Source organism: Procambarus clarkii, chromosome 30 (assembly GCF_040958095.1).
Source record: "Procambarus clarkii isolate CNS0578487 chromosome 30, FALCON_Pclarkii_2.0, whole genome shotgun sequence".
Lineage (NCBI taxonomy): Eukaryota > Metazoa > Arthropoda > Malacostraca > Decapoda > Cambaridae > Procambarus > Procambarus clarkii.
Genome location: NC_091179.1, coordinates 26062509 through 26078831, shown reverse-complemented (window position 1 = coordinate 26078831; position 16323 = coordinate 26062509). Strand labels below are relative to the sequence as shown.

General features: G+C 38.6%; 1 protein-coding gene across 2 annotated transcripts in view; it reads left to right on the top strand.

Moving 5' to 3' along the window:
- Positions 1-1916: 1916 nt before the first annotated feature.
- The window catches only part of LOC123765542 (E3 ubiquitin-protein ligase Siah1), a 32813-nt gene continuing 18406 nt past the window's right edge, over positions 1917-16323 (top strand). The window contains exons 1-6 of one of the 2 annotated variants that reach the window (XM_045754195.2): positions 1917-2168; positions 4783-5046; positions 6809-7045; positions 7268-7507; positions 8608-8800; positions 10945-11124. In XM_045754195.2, coding sequence (XP_045610151.1) covers positions 2162-2168; positions 4783-5046; positions 6809-7045; positions 7268-7507; positions 8608-8800; positions 10945-11122 — 1119 coding nt within the window. In that variant the 5' untranslated portion in view covers positions 1917-2161 and the 3' untranslated portion in view covers positions 11123-11124. The remainder of the gene's footprint in view (positions 2169-4782; positions 5047-6808; positions 7046-7267; positions 7508-8607; positions 8801-10944; positions 11125-16323) is intronic. The other variant, XM_045754196.2, reaches the window with a different exon arrangement.

The window sequence follows — 16323 nt, the reverse complement described above, 5'->3', positions numbered from 1 at the left end:
GAAATAAAAAGCGCGTTGGTATTACCATATTTTGATGGACTAGTAAAGCTTGCCCCAGCCCTGAATAAAAATTAATATTAACCCAGTGTTCAAAAATAATAATACAGTTAAGGCCATGTTAATTAAGAACTCGCTCTCGTCTGGAGCATGTTATTTATTTATGTATTTATTTATTCATTTATTTATTAATTTATATATATACAAGGAGGTACATTAGGTTTGTGAGAGTACATAGCATGATGTGTTTACATTCTTGTAAAGCCACTAGTACGCACAACGTTTCGGCCAGGTCCTTAATCTAACAGTTAATATTAGGTCGGTAAATTCTAGTAAAATTTATAAGTTTTTCTCTGAATGCTGTGTTCCCTTCTTCAAGGCTGGGGGTCCCTGCAATTGCACCAGAGAGGTGTACCCCTTTATATATATATATATATATATATATATATATATATATATATATATATATATATATATATATATATATATATATATATATATATATATATATATATATGTATATATATATATATAATTAAATATGACCGAAAAGGTAAGATTAATAATTCTAACACGAATTTTCTCTATCTTTCTTACGTTTCTTTTCACTGTTGATGGTAATTCAAAGATCAATTCTCCAAAATTCATTTTTATTTATAAAAATAAAAATAAAAATGAATTTTGGAGAATTGATCTTTGAATTACCATCAACAGTGAAAAGAAACGTAAGAAAGATAGAGAAAATTCGTGTTAGAATTATTAATCTTACTTTTTCGGTCCTATTTAATAATATATGTCTACAGGAAAGACTGCTACCAAAATATACTAATATATATATATATATATATATATATATATATATATATATATATATATATATATATATATATATATATATATATATATATATATATATATATATATGTCGTACCTAGTAGCCAGAACGCACTTCTCAGCCTACTATGCAAGGCCCGATTTGCCTAATAAGCCAAGTTTTCATGAATTAATTGTTTTTCGACTACCTAACCTACCTAACCTACCTAACCTAACCTAACCTACCTTTTTGGGCTACCTAACCAAACCTAACCTATAAAGATAGGTTAGGTTAGGTTAGGTAGGGTTGGTTAGGTTCGGTCATATATCTACGTTAATTTTAACTCCAATAAAAAAAAATTGACCTCATACATAAGGAAATGGGTAGCTTTATCATTTCATAAGAAAAAAATTAGTGAAAATATATTAATTCAGCAAAACTTGGCTCATTAGGCAAATCGGGCCTTGCAAAATAGGCTGAGAAGTGAGTTCTGGCTACTAGGTACGACATATATATATATATATATAATGCTGTTACAATGCAGCGTTTTTTCCTACCACAGACATGGTCACACATTTACAGTGCTAACCAGCATATATATATACATTTTCTTCTGTCCTCCATGGACAGAATTAGAGATCTGTTAAACATAAAGTCCAGTGATTTACTGAACAATGAACCACAGAAGGTGACTGTAGTGCTTTTAAAATACAAAGCTAACCTACAGACATAATACAGCGTTGGCTGACCCCCCCACACAGCTCCGCTCCTGTGCTAGGTAAGTTACGGGCTCACCATAGCCCGTGCTACTTGGAACTTGTTTCGAGTAGCTGAATCTATAACAACAACAGCTGACCTGTAGGCCGCCACCTTTAGCAGACCTCTAGTGACCTCCACAGTGGGGGCAGGTAGGGGACTGGTATCTGGCGGCTTGTCAAAAGTTCCCCTATTATTTTATAATTATTCTCCAGGCATACAAGTTCAAAAGGTTATGAATGTCGGTGTATGAGGTTATGTCATGCAAGTATAGTAGGTTGCGAGTATTTGTGTGAGGTTATAGTGTTTGAATGGTGCGGGTTGGTGGGTGTTGTGGTGATCAATGTGGTAAACAAGAGAGCTGTGATGGCCGCCCTGCTGGTGACTCATCCCCCAGGCCTACCACAACACTCATGAGGTAATGCTCCTCACACACCTGCCTTTATCCTATACTCACACCAGGCGTGAGACAGGTGTGCCTGCAGTAAAGGCAGCGAGGCGGGAGGCGGCAGGAGCCAGGTGTGTGGTGGCAGCTGCCTCACACACACATGACGGAGCAGTGTGGCGGCGGGGAGGCCTCTCTGCCCACTGGATATGACAGGTATTTCACTCTGAGGTCTCTCCACAGGGACGTACACACACCCACATTGACCATTGGGCAGGAGAGTGTTTGATGGGTATTAATAAGGAGTGTGTTGTAAGGTCACAGGGTTTACCAGGAGGACGGCCGGCCAAGTGCAGCTCTGACAGTCTCGTCAGGTTGACTATATTGCTGTCTTAACGTCAAGTGTGTGAGGTAATGCTGTGATGGATCTCTATTAGAGTTCACTGATGGGGTAACTATTGTCTGTCGTGAAGAGTGTACGTGTTCCACTGGAATGATTTTAGATAATTACAGTGTTTCAGTTCTTTGCTGCCACCTGTGTGTGGCCTAATGGGGCCCCTACACTGTTGGCCCTACACTGTTGGCCCTACACTGTGGCCCCTACACTGTGGCCTCTATATTGTGGCCCCTACACTGTGGCCCTTACACTGTGGCCCCTACACTGTGGCCCCTACACTGTCGCCCCTACACTGGGCCCTACACTGGCCCCTACACTAATATTCTCGTCACCTTGTATGTTATGTCAAAGGTAGATATGTACATGTTACATTCTTGTGGTTATGCAGTGTTTTCTTTTGAGCAGGTTTGAAAGGCAACGACTAGACACTAATAATCTCGTGTTACCCTTTGGGGTAGTGTCAAAACACAGGCGTTCTGCACACTAGTTGTTTCATTCATAAATATTTGATGAACTGTATTTCATAATCGAGCGCACCTACACGTTACGAGAAAGTTTAATCATTCTGAAAATTGTGTATGTCGTTGGTTAGGCAAAGATTTAAAATCTGCATGTGAACTGTCTCCTGTACTGAGTGACCTGTATCCATGGGCTACTGTCTACTAAGTCATATCAGAGACAGGAAGCCCATGGATTGGGAAGGGTTACTGCCACTTCACAGACTAGTACGTCATACATGGGTTCACTTTTTCTGTAGAGCCTCATTTTATAATCTGTATTACGACGGAGGGGACTTGGGACAAGCCACTGGCTTCCTGTCCTTGTTGAGACCACCAGGGTTAGTGGCCCCTCGGGTAAATCAATGTATGGTAAGGTAATTGTTTTCAATACCGATACTAAATCTATATCCATTCTTGGGGCTCTGATTTGTCCTTACAAGTCTTGTTATTTCTATATACGGTAGTTTGGATGAGATAGGATACAGTAATTTAGTGCACAGGTAATTATTGCACAGGTTGTTTTGTGCATAAATTGTAAGATTTTAAAACTTGTCTATATTTTGAAATTTGTGTACATAAGCACTATACAATATACATCACTTTTTATTGGTACCTATCATAGGTTGGATCAGGTAAGGCTAGATTTCAAAATTTGAATGCAAATGGTCTCGTGAAGTGTCCTGTATCGATTTTGAACTTAGTATTGTACAGTGCTAACCTAGTTTCAGAACCTTTCATAGGTAGGCTGTACCATATAGATTCAGATAGTTTTATTATTTACTATTTTGAATAGTTTTGTAACTTTTGTTATTTTACCATATTGGGTAAAACAACATTTTGTGACTGAATGGTAGAGCGACGGTCTTGCTACTAGCAGGTCGCCATTTAATCCTCAACCGTGTAAATGGCTGAGCTCTGTCCTATCCCAAATCCTTATCTGTATATCCTTTCCAAGTGCTATATAGTTGTAATAACTTAGCACTCTCTTGATAATTGCCTCTCTCCTCTCCGGATTAGTGTTAAGAATCTAATGAAAAATATATCCTAACATGATCTAAGGCTCGTGAATATGTTTGAGGCAAACCATTGTGGTAGCGAGCTATTTAAATACACACCCACGGGGCGCTGCACTACTTGGATGCATGATAAAACGCTTCTCTCTACACATGTTGCTGATTTCAACATACAGTACTAATTTAGAATCAGTTTAGTGCAGCACATCATAGACCTATATTCACACTCCATAGGTTATGTTTGAGCTCATTATTCAGTTGTATCTCCAATATGATCTACTTTCCAAATGGTTTGTAATTATTATATGCATTAGGTGGCACACTTTTTGATTAGTAAAAATTATATATATTGTACACAGTTTGGTATTAATGCTTTAATGATTTTCATTCTATATAGTGATCTCTCAATAATTGAATTCACTAGGTAACCTGCAAAAAATTAGCTTCAGATTTAGCCTTCTGTTTAATTTAACTGATAAATTCAGATTACCTGAATGGGCGGCTGACTAAATGTTAAACATAGCCAAAAGTGTCGGCCTATGATTAAGCACATAATATACGTACAGTAAAACAATTCAAACAGTTCATTAATATAAAAATTAATTTTTTGTTGTTCATTAATGAATTCATTGTATGAATTCATTCATAATAATACAGTACTAGTACAGTCATTTTTATTTCGAATGCCAGCATTGTAACAATCATTGACTGTTAGAAATGCGTTATTCACCAGCCACAATAAGTGACTTTTCTCTCTCTCTCTCTACTGGCCCAAGTAGCGTGTGTACTTACTGGACTCGTCACAACTCCGTTAGCCACGTGCTTTTCGCCTCGTATGCGTGATACGACAGGGTCACAGTCCGTGGCTGAAGGACTTTTGTATCAAATTTTTTTTTTAAACAAATTGAACTAATTTCTAGTGAACAAGATGCCTAGGAGCAGCAGTAATCAACCAGAAGGGGGTAAGAAGAGGCAGGTTACTCTATCAGTTAAGGACAAGCTTAAAGTCATTGAACTGTGTAACCTTGGCCGTTCTGCTGTGAGCATCGCGAGAGAATTTGGCATAGGGGCAAGTACTGTTTGTGATATAAGGAGAAAAAAAGAGCAGTACATGAAATATATGGCTACTAGTGATAATGTATACCCATCTGAGGGTGATGAAGAAAATTTTCTACTTGGTAAAGGTAAGTTACATTTTTCTCTTTATCAATGTGAAGTGTCCTTTACCAATATGCTTTTGTTATTAATAGGTTTATATGTGCAAATCTGAGTGTCGTTTACATTAAAAAGAAAAGGGTTTGTTGAAAAATAAGTCTTAAAAACAATTTGTTTATCTGAATCTGTGTAAGCCAAATTAGGTCCCACCTCGTATGATTTGAATTATTGAGAGATCACTGTGTTACAGTATATTCAGTATTTTTTAAAGAGGTTTAATGCGACAATTACAAAAGGTAACAATTTCAAACTTGGCAGCCATAATGTAGAACAAACTGTATCTTTTGTTTCTCCGGATGTAATAAACTAAGGGAAGACATTTGGTGGTCATGCATACTGACATATGCAGTGTAGGTTTCATATTATAACAAATTTCTTGCTTGTTTGTAGTGCTAGTATGTTTGAAGGTTAGGCTTCTTTCTATATTGTACTTATTTTCATGTCTCTGACCATGTCCGGACACCAGGTCTCTGACCATGTCCGGACACCAGGTCTCTGACCATGTCCGGACACCAGGTCTCTGACCATGTCCGGACACCAGGTCTCTGACCATGTCCGGACACCAGGTCTCTGACTATGTCTGGACACCGGGTCTTTGACCATGTCATCACTGCCTGATGTTACAGTGGAAGGGGAGTTCCCCTGCCAAACACTTAGCGCCTCTCTTCTTTACCCCCTTCTCCATACGCCAACAAGAGTCCTCAATAAAGACAAGATATACATACTGTAGTACAAAATATGAGTAGTATTATGTATAAAATATATTTTTAAGTTAATATTTTTGGGTTTGTGGAACGGATTCAATTTACCTTATTTCTTATGGAAAAATTAATTTCGGTTTTTGAATTTTCGCTTGACGAACCATCTCTGGGAACAGATTAAATTCATAGAAGAAGGTGCCACTGTAGACCGTCAATTGCTTGGACAGGTTGACTTCTTTAGTTTTTTATTTGATACTGTATGCCATTTGGGCCAATTCAGTAATATAAAATGTGGACTTTTTTTTCTTTGGTGGGTGGGGGTCTAAGTCCATTTTAGTTGGCTGGACCAAAATATTTATAGCAACTATATCATTAATAGCGGCTATAATTTTCCCTGTGTATGGAGTCTTGGACCACCCTGTAAATTGTTTGTTTTTTATGTATCTGGCAACCTACCTGAAATATTACCAGTGTACAGTATGCCAAGTACCTTGGTTGGTTATTTGTGATGGGGGATGTTGTGGAAGTTTTTGTATTATACAGCAAGTATTTTGTGGAAATACAGTAGTGGAAAATGGATGAACGTGTGTGTGTGAAGAATGCATTCCTATTTTACCCAATTTGTGTGAACATGCCTTGCTTGAGGTCTACCAGTAATGCATTCTTCGTACACAGCAAGGGACCACAGTAGCCTATACACAATGTAGCTGAATTGTGTCGCATACAATATACACTAAGTAATTGTGGTTTGAAACATAGAAGGATGGAGAGGAGTTTAAGTTAGAGAGAGAGAGAGAGAGAGAGAGAGAGAGAGAGAGAAAGTGATATAGAATTTTGTGAATTATATCGTGAGATACAGTATATTATAATTGGAGACCAAGGATAAGTTATTTGACTGCTTTAATGTGAACAAATGATATTTAGCTTCAGTAGAGGCTATAGTAGAATTAAGGAATATTCAAAATATGTATTACATATATGTAGTTATGAGCAGTGTGTCCTGTTTATAAATTTTTGTTTTTGTTTTCAGAGACTAAGCTCGTGACAATGAGTGCATTTGCAAGTAAAAGTGGGAGGGCGGTGCACCCCCAGTCGGCTCCGTCGGGTGCTGCACCAGGAGGCAACACAGAATTAGCCAGTTTGTTTGAGTGTCCAGTATGTTTTGATTATGTATTGCCACCAATCCTACAGTGCCAGAGTGGACATTTAGTATGTGCCACTTGTCGCCCAAAACTCACATGCTGTCCAACATGCAGAGGACCTTTAGGTAAGAATAAAGGATTTTGATTACCGTTATATACTGTATTTAATTTTTTTTTTGGTAATTGTAGTGTAGTGAAAAATGTTTTATATTAGTCTTATACTCATATTTCTGGGAGTTTTGGGTTATTAAACAAAATTCTTGCATTATACATGACCAAGAACTTTGTTAATTTAGTTTTATAGTACCTATTGTTACCATGCTGTATCATGAAATATATCCTTTCAGGAAATATAAGAAATTTAGCAATGGAGAAAGTGGCATCCACAGTCATGTTCCCTTGCAAATATTCCTCCTCTGGCTGCTCGGCAACCCTCCTACACACAGACAAAACGGAACATGAAGACACATGCGAGTTCCGTCCATATATGTGTCCATGTCCAGGTGCTTCTTGTAAATGGCAAGGATCTTTAGAACAAGTTATGCCACATCTGATGAGTGCCCACAAGAGTATTACCACATTACAAGGTTAGTACTTGTACAGTGACCAGTTACATGTGTTCTTCACATGTCATGATCCTGTTTACTTCATTTTTGTAAGATATAATACTTTTATGCTGGTTTTAACAGCATTGTTGAACAAGCATGCTTAGTGAATTTTATATTTGAAGGTGTAGGTTGTACACTTCTAAGCAAGGTCCTCTAAGTAATTTACATGTGGTGGTGCTGAACCCATCCCCAGGACTCGTGTCCTTCATCTTCAGTGCCAGGATTTCCTATTTTTTCTAATCTGGCACTTTCCACTTCCAGTGATCAGTTTCATATCTGCTCTTGCTGTGCTAATTAGTGTTGCATTCATGCAAATAACTGAACAGAATGAACTTGTATAGTAATGATTATCAGTGAGTTTTGCTCATAATTCATAACTTGATCCTCCTTTCTAGCGTCAATGTCAGTATCCAAATCTGCATAATCATGACAATGATAAATCTGATCTTGGTCACACAGGATAAATAATTTTGAGACAATATCTACGCTGCTTTTGTGATACAGCATACAGTATATTGTTTGAAGAATACACGTTCCTTGAACAACAGGAGAGGCATATCACAGCCTGTGTAAGTACACAAGTAATTGAAATTGTACTTGTTGTTCAACTCTGTGAAGATGTGCTTTGCTTTCCACATCCTGTTGCCCAGTCACTCCACGGTGATTGAGCAGCAGGAGGGTTAAAGATGGTCAGACTTGAATCTTTGTAAGTACAGTACACGTTTCGGGCAATTTCCAAATGGCACCGAAGATGGCTTACTTTTCTTAGCTAACTTCGTTTATTGAGGAAGTAATGTTTAAAGTTGAACAAAGCACTGTAGTGACTTCGTAAAAATTATTTGTTTGCCAAAGGTTACCATATCCTTTAATCAGCCTATGACCCAAGACATTAGAGGTTTATGTTATTAACAATTTTGAAGTTACATTATTCCCCTCCCTTACCCTACTGACAGGGGCAGCCATCTAATGTCAACCCATGAATTTGTCATACTTGATGATCTGTGCTGCTTTTTCTTTGTGAAAATCATGAGCTTTAGTTTTATTGTCTTTTTGCATATTTTCATGTCACATTTTTCCAGGTGAAGACATAGTGTTCTTGGCAACAGATATAAATTTACCTGGAGCTGTAGACTGGGTCATGATGCAGAGCTGCTTTGGTCACCATTTTATGCTGGTGTTAGAAAAGCAGGAAAAGTATGATGGCCATCAACAGTTTTTTGCCATTGTACAACTGATTGGCTCAAGAAAACAGGCTGAAAACTTTGCGTACAGGTAAGAGTTGCCACGGTTGCCTTTCTTTGTTTTTTGTGTTTGTCTTTTATTAACTATTAACAGTCAAAGGAAGGTCAAGGTAAGAGTACTAAGAATGGTTTGAATTTGGTGCTTTACAAGTATTAATGGAATATATAACATATGATGAATGCAGGTGCTGTAGTTTTAGCAAGTGAATGAGAAGTGATGTATGTTGTCAAGTTGAATACCATATTTGCCGGCGTAAAAGATGCACCCCTCACATAGGACGCACCCCTATTTTACAAAGATATTTTGTGGAGACAAACTATTTCAGTATGTTTCATCATACAGTACATTTATTGAAAAATACAGTACTTTAAAGTGGTTTCTGTACCCTAACTCTTACCTCCTCTAAGATCACCTGTATTCTGTAGTTGTTTATATTTTGGGCAAGAGCATTGCTGTACAGAATGGGAAACTTGTATTTCTGAATGTGATGTTTTGTGTTACCGCACCAGGCAATTTTGTGTTGCCGTCAAATATGATATTTTGTTGTCTTTAAGAAGACTTGCATTAAAATTAATGAAGATTATATTACTAATTTTAGGGGAAGGATCAAACCCCCGTGTGGGAAATAAGGATGATTGGACAATTGCTGGTAGCACTTGATTAGTTTAAGTATCTTAGTGACAGCGACTAAAAGATCTTACTGAATTGAAGAATTGAGTCAGGCAAGGAAAGTGAATGGTGCCTCAGTTTGAAAGAATTCTGAAAGCCCCAGTTTGGAAGAATACAATAGGAAGAGATTCAGCTAGAGGGCTGCAGGGATTGGTTGTAGTAATCCTTATTTACAGATGGGGAAACATTGATGTGCCATGAGCATGAATCTTTGAGCAGTGGAGATTAGCCATCCAAGGAGCTTGTGCAGTGTTATGAGCATAAAAATTAGGTAGCACTGCAGCAGGTCCAATGGCCCATCATGCTAGGTAGGTCTTATTTATACCACCCCCTCTCACCCATATATATGTATCCAATATATCTTTGAAATCTGTCAAACTCAGTAATGTGACTCACAGCCCATTTCCACTCCACTACTCTCTCTTTCCAAATCAATACTTTCATGTATCCCTCCTAAACCAAAATTTCTTCATCTTACACTAATTGTTGCATATTCTGACATATTTTTGACTGTTTCGGGACTGTTTATATCTGCTCTTAAAAACCTTGATCATATCACCCGCTTAATTAAGCAAGGATAATATCGTGGAAAGATGGGGAGTGCAATGTTGGTGAATTTTAAAATTGAGGAGTATGCTAAAATTCAACTTGGCCTCCTGTTTAGATAGTACTTTTTGCAACTATGTGGCCCATCGTACATACAGATGTAATTGACAATTAGATACAGTACTGTACTAGAATTTGGTACTATTTTATAGTCTGAAAAAAATTAATTTAAAATCAAACTTAAATATTCCTAGGCCTAATATAGCATGTATATGTACTATATTAGGCCTCATATAGCTTGTTTTAAGCTGAGGTTAGGTTAAGTTTTCTTTGCATCATCAGTACAAAAACTTTTCCAGATTGTCCATATTCAATATTATCGATTTCTACTTTCTAATTGCCTTTTACGTCAGTATACAGGTACAGGTATGTACGATGGTCCTCGTTGTTACAAGACGTCTACGTAAACAGGAGGATGTGCTGTAAAATTATATGTTATTGCTGATTAAATGGTTGTTGTGTATTTGTGTGAATTTAGGAGTGGCAGGAGAGGAGAGAGAAAGGGCAAAAAAGTTGGAAAGATCTGGCTGTAACTGAGGAAGTGTTGATAGTGTGAACTGTGTACAAGAAGCGGTATTAAACAGTGCTAAGTGGAAGCAGTTTATCAGGATAAGGTTAATGTTTGAAATTGATTGGTCCATTTCAATGTATGAGGAACATTGCATATTCGGTAATTTTTGATGCCGTGCAACCCCCCCCCCCACACACGCGCGCACACGCACACATGAATATGCATATTTGCTTGTTCTTATAATGATCTTGAGGGCTTAAAATATTGTTGCTAAGCATATGTCACTCTGAATATCCTTAATATCTTTAACTTTCTTTTTCTGTATTACTGTACTTCATATTTTCTCAAGTATATGATAATGATTAAGAGGGTATTTTTTCATTTTCAGATTGGAGCTGAATGGACCCCGGCGAAGACTAACCTGGGAAGCCACTCCACGATCAATACATGAAGGTGTTCAGTCAGCAATCATGAACTCTGATTGCCTAGTGTTTGATACTTCCATTGCCCAGTTGTTTGCAGACAATGGCAACCTCGGCATTAATGTAACAATCTCCATGTGCTGAACGTAAGATACATTACTGTGCTTATTTTGTAATTTACTGGATTTAATGAAGGCGGTATTTTCCAGTTTTTTTTATTTACTATGGTGAGGCCCCCTCAGTTTTGGGGGCTGATTTTTTGACAACTGGTTTGTATTGGTCACTCGTATCTCTCTTCTCCAAGTTGAGTGCTCTAAAGCCATTGCCTTACTTGGGTGGGGCCTGACAGCTGAATGGACAGCACTCAGGATTCGTACTCCTGAGATTCCGGGTTCGATCCCCAGTAGAGGCGGAACCAAATGGGCAGAAGTCTCTTTCACCCTGATGCAGCTGTTCACCTAGCAGTAAATAGGTACCTGGGAGTTAGACAGCTGCTATGGGCTGCTTCCTGGGGGTGTGTAACAAAAAGGAGGCCTGGTCAAGGACCAGGCCACGGGGACACTAAGCCCCGAAATCATCTCAAGAATCTCGTCTCAAGATGTACCTAATCTTGACCTGTACTTCTTGGCGGGTTGATGGATGCACTTCTCTATTTGCACTCTACTCTCATGCTCTCTAAACTTGATTATGGTTGCCCTGCCCATTCCTCTCTCCCCTTAACCTTTTGTCATCTCAATGCCTCTCAATGCACCATACTGGGTTATACACATTTTTTGGTACCTGTCGTTTGTCTCTCATACATAGCTTGTATGTTGAAACTAGTGTCCTGTCTTCTCTACAAGATCGTTGTAAGTATCTTCACTACCTTGCACAATATCTGCAACATCCTCATTTGTTTATGCTGTGTTTTGACTATTATTCCTCTGGAGAGCCCTGTTTCCTCTTCCTTTTCCTGTAAGGTTGACTCATTTGCAAGATACCCTCTCAGTTCACATTTGTAATATCTCTCCTTGTGTTGTTCCAACCTTTCACCCATGGAGCGGGTCCCACTTGCAAGGTTTTGCAATGCCTTGACCCACATGGTGAAGGCTTGTACCCCCTTTTCCTTGAACACTTTCCTTCTCATTCCCATTCCATTGTACTGTTCATAGATTGGTTTAAGTCTGGTGATGGTGTTGGCTACTCGGTTAACTTTCCTGATCAGACCTCTGTGTGCCATATGCCCTGGAGACTAGCATCTTCACAGCAGAACTTAATGCAATTTTGTATGCTCTTCATTGGCTGCTTTTCCAATTTCAACATTCCTTTGTCAGCGTTCAACTTGTCCTTTGGTGTCATTTAACCCTTTACATCCTGTGGTGGTTAAAATCCTATACTAGCTGTTTCTTATCTCTAGTAGATTTAAAAAAAAAAATCAAATTTTGCTGGATTGTCAACCTTATTAGTGTTACCATAAATGAACATATAGACTCCACTGTTAAAAAGGCCATTTGCACTTGTCCTATTTCCCAAAAAGAGATTCTTTTTTTAGAAATTTACTCGGTCCTTCATTCTGTAGTCCATGACCATTGGCAAAGTCATTGGTCCGACATAATAGGTAACAAACTACGCACTTAAAGTAACCTGTCCTCTTAAAAATGATGTCGCTTTTGGCAATTTTCCTGTATGGCCGAATTTGGACGTAATTTGAAAATGAAAAAACATGAAAATAAATTTGGGATTTTTTTTTCAACAACAGTAAGTTTAGGGTCCTCTGATAGGTTAGGTGGGCAGGAAATTCTTATAAATTTCAAAACGGTATGAAAAACGTTAATTGAAAGTCTTCTATTCTAACCTTACAGAGTCGGCCGGACGACTCAAACAGAAAACGGAACAGTACGTCACTTTTGTGAGGCGATTTCATTTTAAATTACAGTGTGTCCAAATTTGGCCATAGTGCGCATACGAGCCAAAAGTGACGTTATTTTTAAGAGGACGGGTTGCTTAAAGACTATCTAATCCCTTGGCCTTCCTCCTACCACTATAATAGATGGAAAACGGCTCTGGCTAAGTTGCGTATCAGCTGCACACACTTGACCCTTGTGCACTTAATGGAACACCACCACCCTCCTTATTGTGCAAATGGTATTCTCACATTGTGCACCTTTACTAGAATGTCCCAATTTTCAGGACAATTGTGTGTCTTGCTTTCCTAATGTCCCTCGAATCACTTGTCTCGGTAGAATCCTTGGTGAATCAGATAACTTTGATGTCACTCGTGTCCTTTTGTTCTCACATTGACATAATTAATGATATTTAGCACCTTTTGAATATCCAGTGTGACATAACAGGAATGTAGATATACCAGTCAGATGGAATAAGGCACACACTTCACGTTAAATAAAAAAAATAAAAAATGCGTTGGTTTTTGCAGTGTGAAACTTGCACAGGCGTGAAGGGATACTCGGATGAAAAATTGACAATTTACTCTTAATATCAAAATGTAAAATTAACATGAAAAATACACAAAACCCCCTGAATTCAACAAACTTTGCTAACACACACAAGCATTAAATAATAATAATAACACAAATACATGTGCAAACTTACATTAACACAAAAATAAGGGGAACACTGAAAGTATTTACACATATAATTACAACCTGTACACAAAGCAGCCGAAAGCAAGTGTTGTTGGGTCCGTAACGTTGATTATGTCACATCCTTTGTCATGGAGGCTTGGGACTAGGAACCGGCGGCGTAACAGGTAGTTCAGAGACGTAACGAGGAACCGGTGAGTCTTGCACCTGCCTGGGACTTTCAGGCTGGGTGATGTGGGGAAATTTGGCTCTAGTTTAATGCTAATAAAATAATGTATAATGCTAATATGCTCGAAGGACCAGAATGCAATAATGAACTGTAAATTTTATAAATACTAAAACCGCTTCCCATAGCACATTTTGGAGGGTATTCTATAAAGTTAGTCTACGTAATGCATACAATGTATAATAAATTGCATACGTGATGAGAATAAGAAATGCATGTACGTATATAGATTATAAATCATTAATGATACAATGGTTAGTTAAATGCAATGTTTGTCTACTAGAAACGAGAAAGACTGCTTAGCTGTTGAGTAGGTATCACAGCGAGCGTCTCGCAAATCGTATACTTGTAGGCATAAACTTGTTGCATAGGCTACTGGAGGACACACATGATCGTGGTAGACGTTACTGTCTCGCATACGCTTGTACTCCAGCTGAAATACAAATATTATGTAAATTCCACTCCAAACCTTAGAATCATTCATTTAATTCTAAATGGATTTTGGAACCAGCAGTACACTTACATAGGGATTATATGTTGCCAAACATCATCACGACAGGGAAAGAACTTAAATGATTTTGCAGGCCTATAAAATTTAAGGATACTTCTCTTCCCTGCCGAACGTGGTGTTCGTAAATAATTGAAGTTGCAGACTCAGTCTGGAGCCTGTAAGTAGCCAGATGCTCCAAATTTAGACCGATGTCATATTAGCGAACTTCAGAACGCCTATACAATGGCGATTCTCGTGTCTCTCCCCTTCCTCCTCGAGTGGCACATGCGCAATAGCTCCCAAAGCTGGGATCCCGAGTATAATAATATGGAAGGAAATGCGTTATGAATATTTACATCATAAATAAATGTATTATGCGGCAACAATTATTTTCTCGTAATGCAGTCAATTAATTTAGACAATATTAAATGAATGAACGAGAAAAGATTTGGAGTGGAGCTACAGTTTATCATTCTATTCACTGGTACAGGTAATTGTGGCTGTATAAATTAATTCCAGTAACATAATAGATTTAGTAACTAAAGATGAATCTATTAATAAATGATTATCCTTAATAAAAAGGCAAAATAGGGCTAGGTTCTACTCGATTTGTTAATATATAAAATGATTCCTGGTGGCTAGCTGACTGACGCAACATTTCCACGATTCTAGGAAAATTATGACGTTCCACATCCTAATGGAATGAATTCAGTATCGCTAAAGTACGGATTAGTTGGTTAATTATGTCGCTTAGTACATGAAATACATCCCATTGTACTAAGGATTAGTAAATGAGTATTGGATAATCATGATGCCTAATACAGGAAATGCATCCTATTGTGTTAGGGATTAGTAAATAAGTGTTGGATATTTCCAACAGGTGGAAGGTGTACTGGTGGTGATCAGAGCCGTCTTGCCGCATGAGCCCAATGGGCACTTTCCTTGGGGGCCCCACGAGCATAAGACATGTTCATTATGGAAGCAGAATGTTTAAATATTTAAAGTCTTGTTGCAAGCACACTTATATAATGCTTTATAACTCTACATCCTGGTGTGGGACTGAATGCTGTAGTAAATATTTAAGATATATATTTCCAGATGAATGACCCTTTCAGTAGAAATGAAACGTAATGTCTTGAGTGGAGCACAGGAGAGGAAGAGAGCTGCAGAGGAGGAGGAGAATATGGGAAAATTTCCAAAATTAATATCATGGCTTAATGCAGGTGCAACAACAGCCACCCATACCGTTCATTCAGATATAGCATCCACTTCTACATACATTTCTGCCACCAATCATTCAGTTTCAGCAGACATACCATCATTGCCTGTTGCTGGTTGATACCTGGTTGATGGGGTTCTGGGAGTTCTTCTACTCCCCAAGCCCGGCCCGAGGCCATACTTGACTTGTGAGAGTTTGGTCCACCAGGCTGTTGCTTGGAGCGGCCCGCAGGCCCACATACCCATCACAGCCCGGTTGGTCCGGCACTCCTTGAAGAAAACAATCTAGTTTTCTCTTGAAAATGTCCACGGTTGTTCCGGCAATATTTCTGATGCTTGTAACGGGGGGTGGGGGAAATGGCTCTATCTTGTCCATTATTCCACCCCCCAGTTAACTAACGAGGCCGGGGGAAACAGCTCTCTCTAGTCCGTTATCCCGTCCCCAGTTAGCTAACTATTCTAGAGCACTCCCAGAGTTCCTAAGGCAGCCTCTCTCGTTCAACACCTTGTAACCTAGGTATTCGACTACCTAGGTGCTAAGACTACAAGGCGCCATCACTTGATCAGCTACCCGAAACTCTAGAGAGAACTCTAGAATACAGAATCATTGCCACAAACGTATAAGAGAAAACGAAAGGAAAGAAATGAATAGTGAAGTAATTAGTGAGGGTTTGGGGTGAGAGGGAGAGAGGTGGGAGGAGCGAGGATGGTCATTAGTTGAAAGTGAGAGTTGAGAGAGGGGTGGAGGGAGAGGTGTAGATAGGTAGAAGAGTAGATAGTAGGAGTAGAAAGTAGATAGTAGAAGACGAAATGCTGCCACCATCCATTCATG